Source organism: Gopherus evgoodei, chromosome 6 (genome assembly GCF_007399415.2).
Source record: "Gopherus evgoodei ecotype Sinaloan lineage chromosome 6, rGopEvg1_v1.p, whole genome shotgun sequence".
Taxonomy (NCBI): domain Eukaryota; kingdom Metazoa; phylum Chordata; order Testudines; family Testudinidae; genus Gopherus; species Gopherus evgoodei.
Window position 1 is genome coordinate 58,656,372 of NC_044327.1, and position 14,480 is coordinate 58,670,851.

The 14,480-nt window shown below is 37.8% G+C and overlaps 1 protein-coding gene across 1 annotated transcript in view; it reads left to right on the forward strand.

The window, feature by feature from the left end:
* Positions 1 to 14,480, forward strand: part of CEP120 (centrosomal protein 120) — a 67,652-nt gene that overhangs the window by 19,488 nt on the left and 33,684 nt on the right. The window contains 10 exon segments of the mRNA XM_030566431.1: positions 2,192 to 2,389; positions 3,472 to 3,699; positions 3,906 to 4,126; positions 7,957 to 8,047; positions 8,050 to 8,095; positions 8,098 to 8,131; positions 9,604 to 9,753; positions 11,009 to 11,025; positions 11,028 to 11,098; positions 11,101 to 11,192. Of these exon segments, the coding sequence (XP_030422291.1) occupies positions 2,192 to 2,389; positions 3,472 to 3,699; positions 3,906 to 4,126; positions 7,957 to 8,047; positions 8,050 to 8,095; positions 8,098 to 8,131; positions 9,604 to 9,753; positions 11,009 to 11,025; positions 11,028 to 11,098; positions 11,101 to 11,192 (1,148 nt within the window).

Below are 14,480 nucleotides of genomic sequence, written 5' to 3' on the forward strand. Positions count from 1 at the left end.
ATACAAAATACAACTATAAAATCCTAGTACTACAGTATGATCTAGTTGCTGGGACACTGAAATGGGAATCAGGCAACCTGGGTTCTACTTCCATCTCTACCATTGACTTCGGGCAAGTCATTACACATCTGTCTCTCTGACCTCCCTTGTTTGTTTCCAAGGTGCAGAGATTCTAGACTCTTACTATGTGTTTGTACAGTTCCTATTGTGTTGGGGCCCTGATTTCAGTTGAGTCCTCTAGGCACTAATGTGTAATCCAAATTAGGGCTGTCAAGCGATTAATTGTTCTGTTAAAAAATAATAGAACACCATTTATTTAAATATTTTTGGATGTTTTCTACATTTTCAAATATACTGATTTTCAATTAAAACATAGAGTATAAAGTGTACAGTGTTCACTTTATATTTAATTTTGATTACAAATATTTGCACTGTAAAAAAAAAAAAGCATTTTTCAATTCACCCAATACAAGTACTGTAGTGCAATCTCTTTATCGTAAAAGTTGAACTTACAAATGTAGAACTATGTAAAAAAAAAAAAAAAAAAAAAAACACACACCAAAAACCTGCATTCAAAACTAAAACAATGTAGAACTTCAAAACCTACAAATCCACTCAGTCCTATTTCTTGTTCAGCCAATTGCTTAGACAAACAAGTTTGTTTGCATTTACAGGAGATAATGCTGCCGCCGTCTTATTTACAATGTCATCAGAAAGTGAGAACAGGTGTTCGCACGGCACTATTGTAGCCAGCATCGCAAGATATTTATGTGCCAGATACACTAAAGATTCATATGTCCCTTCTTGCTTCAACTACCATTACAGAAGACACGCATCCATACTGATGACTTGTTCTTCTCTATAACAATCCAAAGCAGTGCAGCCCAACGCATGTTCATTTTCATCATCCGAGTCAGATGCCATCAGCAGAAAGCTGATTTTTCTTTTTTTTGGTAGTTTGGGTTCTGTAGTTTCTGCGTGTGAGTGTTACTCTTTTAAGACTTCTGAAAGCATGCTCCACACCTCATCCCTCTCAAATATTGGAAGGCACTTCAGATTCTTAAACCTTGCGTTGAGTGCTATAGCTATCTTTCACATTAGTACCTTCTTTACATTGTCAAATCTGCTGTAAGAGTGTTATTAAAATGAACGTGTGCTGAATCATCATCCAGGACTACTATAACATGAAATATATAGCAGAATGTGGGTAAAGTAGAGCCAGAGATATACAATTCTACCCCAAGGAGTTCAGTCACAAATTTAATTAAAGCTTTTTTTTTTTTTTTTTTTTAAACAAGCATCATCAGCATGGAAAATTGACCTCTGGAATGCTGGCTGAAGCATGAAGGGGCATATGAATCTTTAGCGCATCTGGCACGTAAATGCGTTGCAATGTCGGCTACAAAAGTCCCATGCGAACTGCTGTTCTCACTTTCTGTTGACACTGTAAATAAGAAGAAGGTGGCATTATCTCCTGTAAATGTAAACAAACTTGATCGTCTTAATGATTGGCTGGATGAGAAGTAGGACTGAGTGGACTTGTCATTTTGCATTGTTTTATTTTTGAGTGCCGTTATGTAACAAAAAATAACTACATTTGTAAGTTGCACTTTCACGATAGAGACTTCATTACAGTACTTGTATGAAGTGAATGGAAAAATACGGTTTCTTTTTATAATGCAGATATTTGTAATACAAAGTGTACAGTGCTCACTTTATATTTTTTATTCTGTATTTAAATCAATGCTTTTGAAAATTTAGAAAAATACCCAAAAATATTTAATACATTTCAATTGGTAGTCTATTGTTTAACAGTGTGATTACAAATATATTTAATCATTAATTTTTTTGAGCTAATCGCATGAGTTAACTGCGATTAATCGACAGCCCTAATACAAATTAAAGCTATCCCACAAGTAGTCCCACTGAAGTCTTTCGGATTGCATCTGAAGTGAAATATCACTCAATGTGAGGAATAGTGGCAGAATCTGGCCATTAATATGGAAAGACTGACTCCCCATGTATACAGATATTTTAAAACATTCTTGCAATCTGGGATTTAGGTTAGTCTGCTCTTCTGGAGTTGAAGACAGTTTTTTTGCTGCAGTATTTATAACTCTAAGCAGATGCTTGAAGGCAGCTGTAATTATTTGTCTGTAAAAATAAATTGATTTTTCTTCCCCACACTTAGTTAATTCCTAGTACAATGAAACTTCCAGAACGACAGCCTGAGTTTTTCTTTTACTATTCGTTACTCGGAAATGATGTAACAAATGAACCCTTCACTGATTTAATCAATCCAAACTTTGAACCAGAGAGAGCATCAGTTCGAATACGCAGTACTGTTGAAGTCCTTCAAGTTTATTTTTCTGCACAGCCAAAAATACAGGTAAATTGTGTCTTCACACCTATGGTAACCTACATTAAGTAAAATTCAGTTCAGATCTAAACTTGCCAGTCTAGAACTTTAATGCAGTAGACTTCAAAATCAATAATATTATATTGTTGGCTAATCTTTTGTCTTGTCATCTTTTGAGCTTATTGGGTAATATTTATAAACCCCTCTTAGAGCTTGATTCTGCTCCTGTTAAAGTCAATAGAAAAATTCCCAAATGGGAGTAGGAACAGGCCCTAAGTTAGACAGTTGATGAGCAAGTCATATGGCAAACATAACACATTTTTGTCCTTTTTTATTAGTCTGTTGTTTAAATGTGAAGTGTAGAGCTGAATTTATAGGATTTTTTTTTTCCTGTTGTATCTTTTCTCTACTGAACTGCACGGTTCTAGACTTCCCCTAGTAGTTCATTAAGTCTTTATTATTTGGATGATGTTTGAAATATGTGGATGCATACAGATACATAACTTAACTTTTTCCCTTTGCATATGGCTATGTCTACACTGCGCAGCTTTTAGCAACACAGCTGTGCTGCTTCAGCGTGCCTCTAAAAGGGGCACACCGTAGCTGCTGTTTGTTTGGTTCTCCTGCTGACAAAAAACTTCCACCTCCAATGAGCAGCGTTAGTGTTGTCAGCAGGAGCACACTCCTGCTGACAAAGCGCTATTCACACTGGCACTTGCCATCAGCAAACCTTTTGTCTTTAGGGGTGCGTGTGTGTGTGTGTGTGTGTGTGTGTGTGTGTGTTTTTAAACACCTCTGAAGGACACAATTTTGTCTTTCACTTGCTACTGTAGACATAGCCTACCTCACTGTGGTGTAGATAATTGTGTATCTTGTCTATATACTACAGTGCCTGCTCTGAGAGAATCCTTACCCAGATTGATACAGAGATTTTAGGGTCTATTTACAGCACTCCAGCCTCTTTATTCAGTGTAAAGAGACTGGAGGGGACTGGATCTCATTCCATCTTTTTTTCATTTCTTTTTAGAAAGAGGTTCAGTTTCAGATATTGGCAGTGGGAGATGTAAATACATATCTCAAAGTTATTTTCTGAGCACTTCTTTTTACAATAGATCCATCTTTGCTGTGGGGACCAGTCTCTTGGAAGCACTGAAATACCACTAACTGGCTTGCTGAAGAAAGGAAATGTAGAGATTGATCAGCAACCTGTGGCAGTTGAAGGGGCATTCAACCTTGTTCCACCAAATAGAGCCAAGCAAAAGTTGCCACCATTGGCCTTAGATATGGCTCCTACTGTTGGGGTATCAGTAACCCTACAAAAGGAAGGCATAAATACCCAGGTACAATCCAGTCATTTAGCTTGTGGTTCAGCTGCTGTTCTAAAAGATAAAAAATAAGTTTGATTTTGTTAAATCAGATTTTACACTTTAAATCATGAAAAGAAAAGCCTTACCCATGCCATAAGAGTAATCAAATTCTGTAAATATAGTAAAGAGTTTTTCACTGCTAACTATGATTAATAAGAAAATTGCATTATTTTGTTCAGTCTTTGCTCCACTTAGACCTTCAAACTGAGCCAGAACACTCGCAGAAAAGAGTTTTGTCTGCCACACGGGATAAAACAAAGAGCCCAGAGCAAAGATCTCACAGTGCTCCTTCTGCCCCACTTCAGAATGGCCATTCTCCTCCCACAAAAGATGAAGCAACAGAGAGTGAAGTAGAAAGTCTTCAATATGACAGGGGCACAAAACTAAACAAAAAAGGTAGGTGATTTATGCCTATCAGTATTCATAATTATAAACCAATTATTCTTAAATGTTTTCATAGCACAACCCACAGATTACCTCCTGGACTCATCCTCTCCCATTTGTGATCATATCCTTGTGGCAAATAAGAATCACTTATGTAGAAAAACATATTAGAGTAGTTAATGTATTCTAGCTGCCTTTTTAATGTGTGTTGGCAGCTGAAAATAAGTAGAAGAGCCAGCCCTATGTAACCATTGCACTGTAGAACACCAGTGGTCCATGGACAGCAGTTTGACCAGCAGTGCCGCAAATATCTAAAGACCTCTCTCTGAATTTGGGAATTGGTGGGTTAGAGATTTTAGATAAAAATCTTAAAGATACTTAAAGATACTTTTAGGTGAAAAGGTCTGACGTGAAAAAATACATTAAATGGGGAAGGAGAGGAGGAGCGTAGGATATTTAACCCTGAAAGTTAACTTCTTTAAGGAAGTGGAAAACAGCTCCTCAACAATGGTCTATGCGAATCTAATTTTTGTAAGACTAGCTGCCTATTTTAATGATTGTAGTGCATCAACTTCATGAAACCTAGGAGTGATACATCCTTGAGAGAAAAGGAAAACTATTACAGATAACATTAATATTTAAATGTACAGTAGAACTTCACTAATTTTCTGTTTGCTAACCACAATGTTTTGGGTTGTTTTTTTTTTTAAACCCAGATCTTTCCCATTTCTCATCAGAGATTAACAGAAGGGGATTAGATTTAATTAATTTTTACTAAATATTGACTATCATGGAAGCCCCCGTCTTGGTTCCTTGGCTAAGGTTGAGTTGAATTTTCCATTTTCTCCGTGTGTGGAGGGGTAGGGAGTGGAGAAGAAGGGGAAAAAAACCCTGTTGTCTTTTTAAAACCCAGCTTCTGTCATTAGTAGCTACAATCAGTATTGTACACTAATCGTACTGTGGTCTTGCATCCAGTTCACTGCAGGGTAGAGTGAAGATGGATTTGGGTGCTTTAATTAGCATTTATATACTTGAATATCCTCTGATTTCTTTTCAGTTAATCTTAATTCTGACTTCCCTTGGTTTGCAATGCTTGTTTTTGTGGTAATTCAACATCTTGCAATTTGTTATACTCTTAAGTTAGTGATGTGTACTTATCCTTAACTCTGGTTTTACATAGATTTTTATCAGGGAATCAACCAGAATGCAATGAGTTATGTTACTAAATAAAATAACCTAAACTACTTCTGACAAAAAAGATGGGGAAAAGAAGTACAATTTTAATATGTACTATTCTTGATTTTTGTTTTCTCACTCATTAACTCACATCACTTTTCCCCAGTGCCTGGTGCAAAATAGTAAGACCTTATTGTACAAAACAGTATGAACAGTTTGCTTTTATACATATACTAAAGCTGGCTGGAATTCTTTGGGATTTGAAACTTGGACAAAAATGGAAACAAAATGTTCATGACTTTTTTTGACCAGCTCAGTGAGTAAATACTTTCCCAGTTGTAGGCCACTCGGTGTCTTAGAACACATCTGTGACTGTAAATGCACATTAATTTGTCTATAGGTTACCTGGACAATACCCAGTATCATAGCCATAAAACATTTTTGATCTTGCCCAAACATTCAGTAGTAGCATAAAAATATAGACAGAGGAGACCCAACAAAGGTGTAGGTGGGTTTTTTGGGTGGGGTGGTCAAAGGGGGATATTTTTATTTAATAAAATAAAGATCAAAGAACTAAGCCCAGAAGAGACATTGACACTATCTGTTGAACATTATTCAAGACTTTTCAAAGAGGCGTATTAGTCAAGCAGTATGATTGGCTAAACATCCCAAGACAGTGGTATCAACAAGAACTCGGTTTATTTGCTAAATGAACTTTTTGTTACTCAGCTTTTTGGGAATGGTCCTATACTATACTACAGGGGTATACTCTGGGTCTCAATTCTGCTCCCTTTATTCAGGCAATAGCCGTTTAATCATTAATAGAGTTTCTCTAAGAAAAGTCAGAAGGATTGGGCTTTTAATCTGAAACATGACCGGGATAAAAATCAAGAGCACAGGAGTTAATTTATAGATTATGAGGGAAATGCAGAGTTGTATTTGCTGTTGGTGTTTTTTTTTGTTTGTCCTTTAATAGACATTTTTGCAAGTGCGCAAGTAGTTATTCCTAAGTCATTTCACAATTATCTTTCAGAGCTGGTGGTTGAATCTTGCAAAGAAGTTAACAACCAAGAGTCTGAAGAGCTAGCAGTTTTCAAATCTCAGAGCAGAGCAAAGTCGCCTTTACAGTCAGAGCTGCAAAATTCATGTAATGTTCACTAATATTCAGTCATAGAAACTCTAATCAGTGCAACTCTGTTTAAAAACAGAAAATAAAAGTATTTGTTTCCATAGACCCCTGAAAATTTGTCAACCTTATTGCTTAGGTTCATTTTTTAAAATTGTAAGTTGCTACAGATTTGTAATGCTTGTGATGAACTCTGATTCCTGTCCAGTCATTTTGGCTACATAATGCAATTAATGAATCTTTTCAATAAAGGGTAGAATACTACATTTTAAACTGCCCTCAAACTGTTTTCCATGGACCCCTCCATATATTGAATAGCATCCTTTGAAAGCCATCATATTTAGCTTTTTCCTGTACCTTTCTTATGTTGCTACTGTTAATGCTACAAAACACCAGCCAGCAGAAGATAGATGAGTTTTTTTTATTTATTTTACCTCTTTATTAGTATGAGACCTATCTTCAAAAATATGACAAATTGCACCAGGTTTGAAAGACCAAAAGCAGAAGAACCAGTGTTTAAGGATATGCTGTAGTAACTAATTTAAAATGAGTTTCAATTATAAAAGATAATCCTGTCCCTATCTTAGATCGTAAAATAGGTTGAGGAGTGAATAAACATATCTTTTGAGATTTGAAGAAGCTATGCCGTGGTAGCCTCCTCATTCATCAAACCCACCACTTGACCTGCTGTCAGCTCCCTGAAGGAGCATTTGGGAAGGTGGGGTGTAGATGGTAGGGCACCGGACTGGAACTTAGGAGGCCTTAGCTGGCCACCTGATTGTGTGTCTTACCCAAGATCAATCTTTCTGTGCCTTAGTTTCTCCACCTGTAAAATGGAGATAAAACTTCTTTTGAAGTGCTTTGAGATCTGAGGATGAAAAGCTCTAAATAAGAGGGAGGCATTATTACTTAATCTAAGCACTTTGATTCCATACCCAGGACAAGCCTGGGAGTTTGCTTCTTTCCAAGCAAAGGCTCTATCCAGACTATTTGTTTGATACTTCATTCCTTCAAGGAAAGCTTTTAGAATCTGTGTCCAACCATTTTCATTGGTAATTTGCATGTGGCTAACATGGTGTTTTATTGCACATACTTACTGAACTCTTAATGGGTGTTTTTTACAAGGTTTGATGCTCCCTAAAATCTCAGTGTCAGGTTCTAAAATTAGTGCTGAAAGACCCTCTGTTGACCAATTTTATCAATTTGAATATACTTACCTGTGCTATATAAGTAATGTGTCCATTTAAAATGGATGATAAAGTAGCTTCCCCTTCGATATTCCTTCTCGTACACACTGTAAAGCTGTGATCATATGGGATTTTATCTTTCAAAGGTTCCTCTACTTGAAAAGTGGTAACTTAAAACTTGAAATGTCATTTCTTGCTTCTAATGTAACAAAGATTGTAGTGTGTTTCAGAGTGGCAACTTGTCTATTTTCATTAAAGTGCCAGACATGTCCTGTCCTATATAAATAATAATATATTTTGGATAAAATGGAGGATCTAAAACTATGTGTAAAACGCCTCTGTATTTATATTTTTCAGCTTTGAATGCTCTGGCACCTGTTCCCAGTCCACCCTGGAGCTGCCGTCCGTGTGCTGAGTTACTTCGGGGCAAAAAATTGCAGTTCCCGCTAAGCATCGCATCATTTTTGCTTTTTCAATAGATTACGGAGTATTCACAGTCTGAGGTTGGGTTTCCAGTCAATTGCATTTTAAGGTATGATATATTCAGCTGATACCCCTTTTTTACAGTAAGGTTCATTGGTGGTTTGTTTTGTTTTTGTCCCCCTCCCGCCCCCATTTAAAAAAATAAAAATAAAGAAAATTACACACGGTTTAGAATATTGGTAGCACAGGCAACCTGATGCCTTCTCAAGTAGCTACCTTTCAGTAGTGGGCAAAACACTTGGAAATGTTAGGTATGCTCATCACAAATGAAATTTGAGAGAGTTCGAGTAGTGTGTAAAACATAGTACAGATGCCCCCCCCCGGTTATGCAAATCCACACTTATGAAAAAAGTTCCATAAGCTAGAAATAGGACTGTGTGTGTGTGTTTGTTGCGTAATGGTCAGGTATATGTTTCCGACTTAACGCAAAATTTGAGTTACACACGGCGTTCCAGAACGGAACACTTGCATAAGTTGGGAAGCGTTTGTACTTATTTATATTGGATTTTCCTATTGTGCCTATCACTTGAAAATTTCAGACCATGTGATAGACTGTCACTCAGCCCTGAGAAAAGACAGGATGATTGTTTCTGTTTCTTAGGCACAATTCATTTTTAGGCTCAAGTGGGATCTTCTGGATTGTAAGGGAACACACCTTCCCACCTAATTGCTAAGTGGAAGAACAAGTCGACAAAATGCACTCCAATACAACAGAGCTCAGAGTCAAATTGTCATCATGCATCACATGAGTATTTTGTTTTAGTAGTTAAGACAAAGAATATTTTTTTCCCTATTTGTATGTTCCAAATAATTGTGCTGATGCCAGCAGATGATTTTTCTTCAAAGACCTAAAAGCAGACCAAATATTCTACCTAATAAGTTGATATGCATCTTCAGTTACATTTTTCAGGAAGGTCTAAACTAACTTTTTAAACAGCAGTATTACATACACAACCAGAGAAAGTTGGACTTTTAGCAGCAGCAGGAACTTAATCTGCTTTTTCAAATACAGATCTGAAATGGCGTAGAAACCTAATTTCTGTTGGTTGTGGGGTTTTGTTGTTCTTGTTAAAGGCTTAGTGTTTTCAGGATTTAAATGTAATTGTTTGTAGCTAATATCCAATTTTAAATGCTTGTGATCTCTGCAACCTGATCCGATATGAAATTCCTTTCCCCCACACCCTTACAGAAATTAGATGTGTGCAAGAAGGCTTAATTACAATTAAATATAAATTTCATCGTCCTGAAGATTAACAATAGCTATAAAGGGTGTTTTGTGTTCAGGCGATGATGAACTTTGACTCTGATTCTGCGTTGTTAATGTAATTGGCAGCTGTTGAACATCAAGGGCCAAATTCTGATGTTGGATATGCTTGTAAAACTGACATTGCACATGCATATTCCAAAAGTAGAATTTGGTCCTAAGCTACTAGTTTCATCAACTGATGACGATTTTCCTTGACTTTCTTGCGTACAAGAATATGACTTGAGTTAAATTTGCATTTTCTTTTTTCTCATTAGGTACTCATATCCATTTTTTGGTAGTGCGGCACCTATTATGACAAACCCTCCTATAGAAGTGAGAAAAAACATGGAAGTTTTTCTACCTCAGTCCTATTGTGCATTTGATTTTGCAACTATGTCTCATCAGCTACAAGACACCTTCTTCAGGTAGCACTTGTATTTTTATCTTATTACATGAAGCATTATTTAACTGTTTTTTAATGTATAAAAATTTGTAAATCCTACACTTCTTAAAATTTACTGTCTTAGAATAATTTAAATTGTGTAAAAGAGAAATCCAGCAGTTAGTACTGGATACTTAAGATATTTTTCTTGCCCTTTGAGACTGTCTAGTCTAGCATGTAAAGGTGAGATTGTGCAAACCTTACTCATATTTGTGAACATTTACTTAAACAGGAAATGTGATATCAATTGGAGCATCTGTTTGGGTAAATTGTTATCAAAGTAAGGGTTACATGATGTAGCCTGAAAAAAACAGTTCTGCTTTCACAGAATCATAGTAAGTTTTCTAGAGGTATGTCTACACTACCCACTGGATCGGTGGGCAGTGATCGACCCAGTGGGGGCCAATTTATCGCGTCTAGGTTAAACACGATAAATTGACTGCCCAAGCACTCTCCCGTTGATTCCTGTACTCCTCCACCGTGAGAGGCGCAGGTGGAATTGATGGGGGAGCAGCAGAAGTCAACTCAATGCAGTGAAGACACCACAGTAAGTGGATCTAAGTATATCGATTTCAGCTACGTTATTCATGTAGCTGAAGTTGTGTAACTTAGATCGATTTTCAGGCCCTCCACCGCCCCCCGGTGTAGACCAGGCATGGGTGTGTAACCTACTCTAGCTGACTTGGAGTCTGGCAATCAAACCAACCATAACTTGTGAAACATAGTTGCTGTAAGGATTAGAAAAATGAAATTGTAGTGGAATGTTTCCCCACTACATTGCTCCCTTTTTGTAGCATGTGAGTAGGGTGGAGAATATCTTTTCACACACACTCCCACCCTAAAGCCCTAAAACAAAGTGGTATTTTGGAAAGAAGGGTAGAGGAGAGAGGTTTTGTAGATGCAGTAAATAAGTCATAGATTAACATTTTGAGAAATGGAAAAGGCTGTAAGATCATCCAGCCCATCACTATCTCAGTGCAGGATTGTTCTCTGTATACAAAGTGGAACAGGGTAGTGATCTAGCCAAAGTGACGGAATGCACGAGAAGATGCAGAGTTGTGAGTCAGTCTTTCTCCTGTGGGAATGAAAGGTATCAAGGGTATGTTTATGCTGTGGTAAGAATGAGCTAGTTTGGTTTGGGAAGTTATTTCTGTAAGTTATTTCTTGCTTTTCCATGTAGGTGAATATCATCTTTTGTCTGGCCTATCTGATACTACTAAAATATTCTCTGTCTTCAGGTTACCACTGCTGGTTGAATGTGGCACAAAGATAAAATGACTAAAGACATACTTCTGGGAGTTGCCAGGCTGCAGCTTTCAAAATGTTTTGGGCTTGGAAAAAAACCCGATTCTTGGGTACTAATGGTGAACAATGTTGGCGTCAGACCTGTAGTGAAACAGTTGGTGTTATGGCAGCACAAGGGTAAAACATTTTTTTTTTTTTAAATCTATATAATATGTGTACACACACACACACACACACACACACACACACACACACACACACACACACACACACACACACACACACTTCTAACTCGATATAACGCTGTCCTCAGGAGACAAAAAATCTCACTGTATTATAGGTGAGACCGCATTATATCAAACTTGCTTTGACACCTCCCACCCCTTGCCCCATTCCTTGTTCCCTGACCATTCCCTCCAGAGACCCCCATCCCTAATCACCCGCAGGACCTCACCCCTTACTGAACCTCCTCTGTCCCCTGTGTGCTCTGACACCTATTCCCCCTGCCCCCGACAGGCACTCACTGGCAGCAGTGGGAAGTGGAGCAGCCCAGCACCAGTCCGCGGCACTCCGCTTCCCGCTGTCGGTGAGTGCGGGGAGGTAGGTGAAAGGATGCCCCCCCGCACTCACCTGCGGCGGGGAGGGGAGCGTCACGGAGGGGGCTGGGCTGTCTGCTTCTGGTGCTGCTGGTGAGTGCGAGGGGGATCCCTTCCCCCAAGTCCCCCTCCCCCGCACACTACACAGCGGGAATGGGGAGAGGGAAGCGAGCGGGTCTGCTCCTGGCCCTCCGCTAATGCCCCAGGCCCATTCTGGGACTGCAGGCCCCCCAAAAGTGCCCTACTACAGCTCCTGCCCCCAAGACCCTGGGGGTCGGGAGCCCCTGACTGTCCCCAAGACCCTCTGCCCCTTATCAAACCCCTCAGCCCCGGCCTGGCCCAGCACCCTTAGCATGCTGTTCAGAGCAGTGTATCAGAACTTTACCGTGTTGTATGCGAACCCGCCTTATATTGGGTCGCGTTATATCGGGTTAGAGGTGTAGTTTGCATAATAGCATGTCTTACCTTGTAATTTTATTTGTTTAATGTTTTCTCCTGATAAAAGAATCCCTTCCTCCCTCTATTTGACCCTTATCCTACTTTGAAAATCTTTTACTCTTAATTTCTATTTGAAGCATTAGGTCAGATGCTTGAAAGGGATAGAACTTTACATTCATAGAATTTTATGAATAGCTGTAATACATACGGTTGTGGTATTTGGGGTTGATTTTTTTTTCCATTTTTTAACAACTTTACAGAATTTCTGTGTAGAAAAATGTACCTGTAATAACTTTGAATTTATGTTCAAAGTGCTGTAGAAGCTTAAATTATTTCTGAAATTTCTGATTAAAATTTGAAAATAGGTAAGAAATATTGTTTGACAGTTCAACGAAATATTCAGTTGAGCTGCTCTTTGAAGGGATACTATATACTTGTAGTTCTGATTTGGCCCCAAATTTGTTTTTGTAAAGCAAGATTTCACAAAACTGATTGGAAAGCCAATATAAATATTTCTTGTAATTTGCATATAAATAAACATTCCCTTCTGGAGCTGTACAAATGATAGTACTGGAGTATGAGAAACTGAAATTTATATTGACTGACTTTCATTTTCCAAGTTAAGAAATGCAAAGATAATCAGAATAAATAGTGAAAAGTAAATTTAGATTTTTAAAAAAATCTTATTTTAATAATCTGAAGTGCTGTTAGTAACATAAGGAACTTTTTATTTTTCAAAATATTTTAGGACAGTGTCGCTGTTAATAACTGTAGATTATAAATATATTGAGAATCATGGACAATTTCTCAGTATTGCATTAAGTCAAATTTTTCTTTTGGCTGGGAAGCAGGCAGTTGGACAACAGTAACTTCAGGGACCATTAAGAGAGTGACAGAGCTGAAAATTCCCACTAATTTGTTTGGACAAGTTATGTTGTTGTGGCTTCTACCTCCTGGAAATAACGTAGCCTATAACCAGGTTTAGTTTTTTTCAGATCCAGCTGTAAACACAACTGCACCCTCATTCCTCCTTCCATGCAAGTTATTAGGTCTGGGTCTGTTCTTAGCTGACAAAACATAGGCTGTAATTGTTGTTGGCTTTTTTCTCCTTCCATACTTTTTGGTTGGTTGATTGGTTTGTTAAATTACGATAAATATATCTTGTATTGCTCTCTTCATTTTGGAACATATTATTCTTTTAAAACTTTCCAGCTTGAGGCTGCCCAAAATGAATATCACTTCCTCAGTATGAAACTTCAGAATTAGTATTATCAAAGCTTACAAACCTTTATATGTTTTGTAATCTTGGGTGACTACAGAGAAGGAGTAGTAAATTAAAACCCATTCATTAAGGCCTTCATTCAGGAAAACACTTAAGCCTACGCTTAACTTCAAATATGTGCTTAAATCCCATTGACTGCAATGCAAGTTAGCTATATGCCTGAGTGCTTTGCTGAATCAGAGTGCAAGAGGTTTCATTTAGGTGTCCTGAATCAGTATTGTGATTATAAGAAACTGAGCAGGAGTTTGTTGGACAATGTCCTTCAGAGGACTTTCTAATAGTATAATAGCTTGTGAATAGAAAATTCTAGATTTAGGGGCCTCAACCTTTACACATTACGAAGTTCCCGGTGAAATCAATGGGATTACACATGAATGAAATCTGCCCCATTGAAACCAATGGGAGTTTTTTCCATTAACTTCAATAAGGCAAAGATTTCACCCCTGGTTTGTAATGTAACCCATATGTGTAGCTCTTTGCAGGATCACGGTCTAAATTATGACTTTCTTTATAGAATCAAATGGACTTTTCCCCCAAGAGGTGAAAATCTCTGTTCAGAATGGAACACATGGCAGTATTGCACAAAACTTAATTACCAATAGATGGCACTTTCAAAAATGTTATTAGCATGTGTTTTTATTGTGGTAGTGACTTTTAGTTTCATTCTCGTTTGACATAACGTTTAGTGCTATAGTGAATACTTTAATTTGATGGTGTTCAAAGAGACAATTTACCTTAACGTCTCATCTCTTTATGTAAACTGCATACATTTAATATAACTTATCCAAAATATTTATATTTTTCTATTATTTTCAGAAATCAGAAGTTTAGGACAAGTCTGAGAATTAATATAATCTTGCATACCCCACTCTCAAATTTAGTTAACTTCTCCCTTGGAAAATAGAATATAACATAGGTTAGTTTGACTTTTTTATATTTGGGTGGCGGGGGGAGGAGACAGCTCAAGTCAGGTGAATGGGGGGCTACGCATGGGGGGCAAGGGGGAATTCTGTTGCCTGTCCAAGGCTTGCAATTTGCTGCGTGGGAGGAGGGAAGGGAAAGGGGCAACATGCCCCCTGCTCTCCTCATACTATGCCTATGGAATATAGCTTTTTTAAAAACCTTTTAACAAACACTTCAGTATATCTT